Raw genomic sequence first — 7,668 nt, forward strand, 5'->3', positions numbered from 1 at the left:
AGGAAAAAAAAAAAAAGGTTAATAATGTGAACCTGACAGAACGTTCCTCCGGGAGAGCATGACCATGTGCAGGGAGCTACTCAACAAGTGTCACTAAACCGAACACGCAGCTGCTTCATTATGCGTGTGGTTAAAACGGTTAGGGGTGGTAGAGGGGCGTATACGTAGCGCCGTTCGACAAGACCATCTCCAATTTTTTATGAGTGGGTCACACTTGGACGGGATGGAGAAGAGGGAAAAAAGTTCAGCACCGCAACAGAAAAGAAAAAAAAAATAGTAGCAGCTAACATAGGCAATCTGTTTAAGGCAGCTGATTTGTTCATTGCATAGAGGTGATAGGTTCGATGAGTTGATCAGATGTACATCGGATGAGGGGGGGGGGCACACAAAAGCATGGCCACCGCTTCCATGGAAGAGAGGTAACAAAAAAAGGGGGAAAAACACCGTGCTATGCAAGGAGTGAAGAAAAAAAAAAAAAAAAAGTGCCCAGCAACATGCCGCTAACCGCTCATGCACACTTTGCTTTCTAACTGGCGAGGAGGAGCAGAAAATCCTTGACGTTGGTAACGAGGAGCGTGGCACCCATGGAGGCGGCCAGGCAGGCGTAACTCAACTTGCCGTACTGCTTAAAGGAAGGGTAGAGGAAGAAGCCCACGGCGGCGGAAAGGATAACCTGCATTTGGGAGGTCCTCTTGAAAATGTTATACAGTCGATAGGACAATGTTTTCTTGGGGTTATAAAGACAGTTAACTTCCATGGGCAGGCAATACTTAGGTATTTTTTCAAAAGTCAAAATTTCCATGTCTTTGTAAATATTGGAGAGGAAGGAAATGTCTTCCTTCTTCTGGGAGTAGTTACTTAAATTTTTTATTTCGTTGACTGTGGCGAAGGTATTCGAAGAGTAGTCCATAAAGAAGGAGTCATATGTGCTAATAGACTTGTCGTTAACAAATTTGAAGAAATTTTTTGTCATACTTGATTTTAGTAAATACACGGGTTGAATGAACATGCTACTGTCGACTTCGTCGGCCCCCAACTTGGACGTAAAACTAGCATAAGAATTATTCACATTTTGATAAATTTTTTTCAAAGTGGTTAGTGTATCTTCCTTTGTGAGATCATCTATGATGGTGACGTAGCAGTAAGTGTGTCTTGACCCGACAGTAGAACAAACTGAGTCCACATTGCTAGCGTTAATTTCAACCATATTTTTCATCAAGGCATCTTTATATACATTTTTAATATTGGAGGAGGAAATTCTTCTAATAATTTTCACTTGTGATTTATTATTAACCAAAAGGAAGTAATCAATATTTTCATTTTCCTTAATGTACTCACTCTTTTTCACACTAAGCACTTTGAGCGCGTCAATGATTTCTTTTTTCAAAGGCTCATTTGTTAAATGTTCAATTTCGTTGTAGCGGATGGTGTAAGTGGTGTATATGTGTTTATATTTGAAGGTGATGTGTTTTGCTTGAAGACTTAACCTATTTTTGTTAGAGAGAAGAATCACTTTATTATTTTTGTCCATATGAGAGGATCCAATTTTACTCACAGTTTCATTTTTCTTCACCAGGGCAGAATATTCCTTATTAAAATCTTGCACATTATATATCAAGTTAGGATAATTGTTAATAATATAAGATTGGAAATCTTTCGAAGTAGCATTAAAGATGTTTGAATATAAGTGGTAGGTGCCATCTGGAGCTAGAATAAAAATGGTAGGAAAAATCTTCACATTAAAAGGTATTTTACTCTTCACCAATTTTCTATCAGTCAGTACATTTATACGTCCAAAGGATATGTACTCATGATATTTGTCAAATGCCTCTTCCCAAATTTTTGAAAAATTCAAACTGAGGTTATCTGTGTCTGAATAAATTTGAATGATCCAATAATCATTTGAATTTTCTACCAAATCTTTAAAATTTCTCATGGTCAAATTTATACTGTTAGACTCAATCAACTTTAATACCTTCCCTTTTGAATGATCATATGCCTTTTTCAATCTGGGATCAGACAAAGTTTTATATGCCTTAGTAATGTCTCTAAATTTTTTATCACAATCCTTACAATCCTTGTTACTATCTGGGTGATACATTTTTGATAAATCTCGGTAATTTTTTTTTATCTTATTTATGCTGTCTCCTCTTTTGCATTTTAACACCTCGTAATAATCAAATGAGTCGCCGTCCTCTAAATATTTTTCCATGGAATATTTCTCCTCCAAATATTTAAACGTTATTAAAGTCATAAAGGAAAGGATTATACCAATAATTATCATGTTGTCTGTTATAAATTTTAACTTGCTTTTGTACATGTCTAGTGGGCTCTTTTGATTATTATTCTGTTTTCCACCTTTTGCATTTTTATTTTGGGTATTATTATTCAGCGAGCCTTTTTTATCCTTGTGATCATTTTTCTTCTTGTGTTCATTTTTTTTTGTTGTTTCTTTCTCGTCACTAAACTCGTCGCTGCTACTGTGTTCTACGTGTTTTTCTTTCACGTCCTTATCGCCCTTCTCACTCTTCTTCTTCAATGATGACTTGCCCTTGAGGCTGAACGAGCTCAGCTCTGAGGACTCTGGCCCCGTGTCGTACGACGACATGCGCTTCATCCTTGTTTGAGTAGTAACTCCCGGGGGGGGGTGGCAAAAACAAGTGGGTTGCGGCCAACACACCAGCGGGGTGGCAAATGGAGGTAATGTTTTTCCCCCTGGGTTGTTTTTAAGAGACTGACCCTCGGGGGAACACAAACACGCGCACTTCCCCACTAAGGATAGCACTGTAGGATTTCCGTTTCCACCCTGCTAAGTACCGCCACTTCGCCGTCCCCTCGGTAGATGGACCGCTTTATGTGGGCTCAAAAAGTTTAAAAAAATTTCCACAGCCCTGGGTCATAATTCCTTCTCGCTTAATACGCTCATTGCACTTGCTAACAACTAGCTCTGTTCCGCTTGCTATTTTTTTTTTTTTTCCCGTTTTGCTCTGTTTCATTCGCCAATCATTCTGCAATTTTGTATTTGCTACGACTTGTATCCACGGTTATAAAAAAGTTTTTTTTTGTTTTTTTTTTCCAACTTGGGATACAGAAAAAAATCCACTTTTTTTTAAGCCATTATTTTCGGTGCAATGTATCCATGCACAAAAAAAAAAAAAAAAAAAAAAAAGTCCCGCTTTAGGCTCCACATACGCGCTACTACACGGGTGCGATTTATGCAAGGGGAAGGAGCGGTTCTCCATGTGGTGGCGGAGTCATGCACTGCTATAAATAATGTAGCCGCTCGGGGGACCACTTGCAACGAGTTGCAATGTACGCATTTATGGAAAACAAAAAAAATAATAAAATAAATATGAGGCAAAAGCCAAGTAACACGAATGAAAACGAAGCAAAGCTAATGCAAAGCTAAACGAAGCGAAACTAAACGAAACAAATCACCCTCACGTCACCTCATGCCCCCTGCGTGTAGCATCAAAACGGAACAAACCCATACAGGTCATCGCCCTGGTCCGAGTGAGTAAAAATCCCCCGCCCCCCAAAACATGCATTATAACAAAGCAGACTCCACAGGAGGAAGGAGCAACAGCAACTCCATTTCCTCAAAGCTGATTAATAAGGTAAAGGCAACGTGTGCCTTCATATCGCACGTGAATGAATTGAAAGGAGAAAAGAGTTTCTTCATTTCCGCTTCACCACTGCGTAAAAATGATACATGTGGGAAAAACATGATGAATGGGAGGGGACACTCCTTCCCGATCTGTATGCCCACTGGGATCTCCGCTAGTGAATCCCACGCCGCACACTCGCCGCTAAACTAACTATTATCCCCTTTTGCAGACGTATGTCCTGTCAATGAACCTGTGCGATTACGTCATAAGGCCCCTCCTGTTTTACTGTTTCACGCCCCTCATATTTGGATACGGACTTTACTACAATGACGAATTTACACTGAACCCATGTAAACTAATCCCAAAAATATTAATAGGCTAAAGCAAAGGGGGGAGCAGCGCGCCCGTACATTCGGAGGTGTCCCCCCGTGCAAAGGTAGAAGTATTGTTTTGTGTGCTCAGAAAAATAATAGCATGATACGTGCGCACTTGCGAATTCTTTAAATTATTATTCCGCGATGTTGCCCCTCATGTGTGGGTCACCGTGTAACATACACGAGCTGTTTTTTTAGCTCCTCCCCCACACACGTATCCGTTGGTAATTCATTCGTATGTGTCCTCATATATATTTTTTTTAATTAAATAAAACTTACAGGACGCGAATTAATTTCACGCCTAAATTAACCTTTGAAATAATTTTAAGGAAAAACGACAGAGAACGAAAAAAAAAGTGGCAACCATATTGATTTAAAAAAAAAAAAAAAATTTAAACATGAACATGCAAGTAGACCTTCCGTTTTGCAGCTTGCCAGAACTTGGGGACATCGTTCTACAATTTTGGTTAACTCCATATGGATAATTTTCAAAGCAGACTCCACAGGAGGAAGGAGCAACAGCAACTCCATTTCCTCAAAGCTGATTAATAAGGTAAAGGCAACGTGTGCCTTCATATCGCACGTGAATGAATTGAAAGGAGAAAAGAGTTTCTTCATTTCCGCTTCACCACTGCGTAAAAATGATACATGTGGGAAAAACATGATGAATGGGAGGGGACACTCCTTCCCGATCTGTATGCCCACTGGGATCTCCGCTAGTGAATCCCACGCCGCACACTCGCCGCTAAACTAACTATTATCCCCTTTTGCAGACGTATGTCCTGTCAATGAACCTGTGCGATTACGTCATAAGGCCCCTCCTGTTTTACTGTTTCACGCCCCTCATATTTGGATACGGACTTTACTACAATGACGAATTTACACTGAACCCATGTAAACTAATCCCAAAAATATTAATAGGCTAAAGCAAAGGGGGGAGCAGCGCGCCCGTACATTCGGAGGTGTCCCCCCGTGCAAAGGTAGAAGTATTGTTTTGTGTGCTCAGAAAAATAATAGCATGATACGTGCGCACTTGCGAATTCTTTAAATTATTATTCCGCGATGTTGCCCCTCATGTGTGGGTCACCGTGTAACATACACGAGCTGTTTTTTTAGCTCCTCCCCCACACACGTATCCGTTGGTAATTCATTCGTATGTGTCCTCATATATATTTTTTTTAATTAAATAAAACTTACAGGACGCGAATTAATTTCACGCCTAAATTAACCTTTGAAATAATTTTAAGGAAAAACGACAGAGAACGAAAAAAAAAGTGGCAACCATATTGATTTAAAAAAAAAAAAAAAATTTAAACATGAACATGCAAGTAGACCTTCCGTTTTGCAGCTTGCCAGAACTTGGGGACATCGTTCTACAATTTTGGTTAACTCCATATGGATAATTTTTTCTTTTAAAATATTTTCCCAAAAGGTATTTACCAGTTGTTTTTAACGAGGCACGTCGTACTTGTAAGGAATGGAACGGGCCCCACATGGAAGGCGTTATTTATCACCGTATGGTTGCTCACAATTTTGTAAACAAAAAAAATATATATATAACCCACTCTTGTGACTAATTCAGGGCGGAGTTCGGATCTGTCACAGAAAGCACATAATTTGGGAAGCAGACATTGTCCCCCACCCACAAACGCACACACTGGCCACTAAATAAGAAAGGTTGTAAAAGAACAAAATAAACAACGCCATAGTAGGACAGTGTTACATGACGCACCACGCATCCCCCCCTACCCCTGATTTGATCCTTCTACATGATTAATAAACTTCTTGTGCAGGCTGCGATAAGCCTTATGATCCTTTGCTCCACGAACAAGTTAAAGAATGAAAAACAAATCCTCCGAACAGGGTATGCTCTACTGAAGGGCGTTACATGCACAACGCGCAAAAGAGCGTTTGCACAACCACTCAGCAGATCTTTAAAAAAGAAAAAGTACAACACACGGGAAGCACACGCCACAAATGAAATTCTCATTTTCGACTTGAGCAAAAAACTTATAAATTACAAACTCGCTTTTGAACTACAAAACTGGTTGCATCGATCCAAAATTAATTTAAAAAACGGAAATAAATTCTCCATACATCCCAACACACCCAAATTGGTGAAAGATAAAATTAAGAGGTTTGAAAAAAATCTTAAAAAATATGATTTTTGCTTCATTCTTCAGCACACTCCATGCTACACCTTGGGCAGCTCAGCACACCTGGGTGACATCCTACTCGATAAAAGCAGTTACTACATTGAGGAGTTAGGGGACATATACAACAACTTGGACGAAAGGAGCCTTTCCCAATTTGTTAGCAAGCAGGAATATTTTAAGAACGAAATAGACAAGAGCGAAAATTATGATCAAGGGAAAAACTATTTTGATAGCTTTTCACAAAATGCAAATAAAATGATAATGCCAATATATCGTATTAACAGAGGAGGGAAGGCAACGTACCATGGACCAGGACAGCTAATCATATACTTCATATTAGATTTAAAAAGGTATCCCTCTAATTATAGCGAAAGGAGTGTCTCCCATTCGTCCCAACGTACGGATGATTACGAGGGAGAACAACGTACAATGGAGGAACACAACGAGGAAACGATTCCTCTCCGATGTAACGCGCAACTCAACGCAAAGACAGAAAGTTCGTTTGATCTACACAAAACAGTAAATAACATCCAACAAATTGGAATCGAAACTTTGGGAAAATTTAAAATAAAAGCGCACACAAAGGAAGATTCCATTGGCGTTTTTCACAAAGATAAAAAGCTTATTTCAATCGGTATGAAAATAAGAAAATACATATCTATGCACGGAATGGCTTTAAATTTCAACCTTGACAAAAATTTTCTGAAATATTTACTGTCCTGCGGCATGAGTCACACTGACTACACCTCCATGCATGAGCTGGATGAAATAAAAAGTAGAGAGAAGACAAGAGTCAGCCGGAACCCCAAAGGAAAAAGCGAAATGGATGTCCGCGCAACGTTACTCAACGAATTAGCAGTTAACTGCACACACTCGCTAGCAACCATTTTTAATGCCAACGTGAAGATTTCGAGCGATATAGGAGACCTTTTTGCTTAATTGTTTGGTGTGCCTACTGGTAGCAATTGCCATGACGGGGCACTTTTCAGAAGAAGGATGCGAAGTTTGATGGGAGAGGGGGAAGGGTAAACACCCAAATGTATACCTTTTATAGGTTTAGCAGATTGCTCTACAAATTTGCTTAAATTTCAATTTGTAAAAAAAGTTCGCTATAAAGTTTTTTTTCAAAATGGCTACCTGTGCAGCTTGTTAAAAAAAAAAAAAAAAAAAAAAAAAAAAAAAAGTAACATTCGCATTAACACGTCATAAAAAAAGTGCACACTCCAAACAGTTGTGTACTCCAAAAGTATTAGAAGAAAGCTGCAAGGCTCACTTCAAGTTCGCTCATTTTAAATTGTTCTAAACCAAGAGTTGTCTACCTCCCTGCAAGTTGTCAATATTTGTTTCTTCCGACGTCAGAGGAGCCTCTCTAAGGGGAACACAAAATATGTATTCCACATGAACCTTTAGCGTAGCACATTTCCGCGACTACGCTGCAAATGATCACTTGAAATAAATGGCGTTATAGTTAGTTAAAACGGGTGTGTGTATGCATAATTTTTTTTTTTTTTTTTTTTTTTTTTTTTTTTT

At 39.1% G+C, this 7,668-nt stretch overlaps 3 protein-coding genes across 3 annotated transcripts; 2 read left to right on the top strand and 1 right to left on the bottom strand.

Annotated features, from left to right (window-relative positions):
- Positions 1-526: 526 nt before the first annotated feature.
- Positions 527-2,617, bottom strand: AK88_00773 (uncharacterized protein; the record flags this gene model as incomplete). Its single annotated transcript, XM_012478417.1, has 1 exon — positions 527-2,617. The coding sequence occupies one exon, from the start codon at positions 2,615-2,617 to the stop codon at positions 527-529; it is 2,091 nt and encodes a 696-aa protein (XP_012333840.1).
- A 925-nt stretch (positions 2,618-3,542) lies between these two features.
- On the top strand, positions 3,543-4,908 carry AK88_00774 (uncharacterized protein; the record flags this gene model as incomplete). Its single annotated transcript, XM_012478418.1, has 4 exons — positions 3,543-3,617; positions 3,838-3,958; positions 4,480-4,535; positions 4,756-4,908. The coding sequence occupies 4 exons, from the start codon at positions 3,543-3,545 to the stop codon at positions 4,906-4,908; spliced, it is 405 nt and encodes a 134-aa protein (XP_012333841.1).
- Positions 4,909-5,751: 843 nt separating this feature from the next.
- Positions 5,752-7,077, top strand: AK88_00775 (lipoyl(octanoyl) transferase; the record flags this gene model as incomplete). The annotated part of the gene is made up of 1 exon (XM_012478419.1): positions 5,752-7,077. The coding sequence occupies one exon, from the start codon at positions 5,752-5,754 to the stop codon at positions 7,075-7,077; it is 1,326 nt and encodes a 441-aa protein (XP_012333842.1).
- Positions 7,078-7,668: the final 591 nt, after the last annotated feature.

The sequence above is a fragment of the Plasmodium fragile genome (genome assembly GCF_000956335.1).
Source record: "Plasmodium fragile strain nilgiri unplaced genomic scaffold supercont1.6, whole genome shotgun sequence".
NCBI classification, from domain to species: Eukaryota; Apicomplexa; class Aconoidasida; order Haemosporida; family Plasmodiidae; genus Plasmodium; species Plasmodium fragile.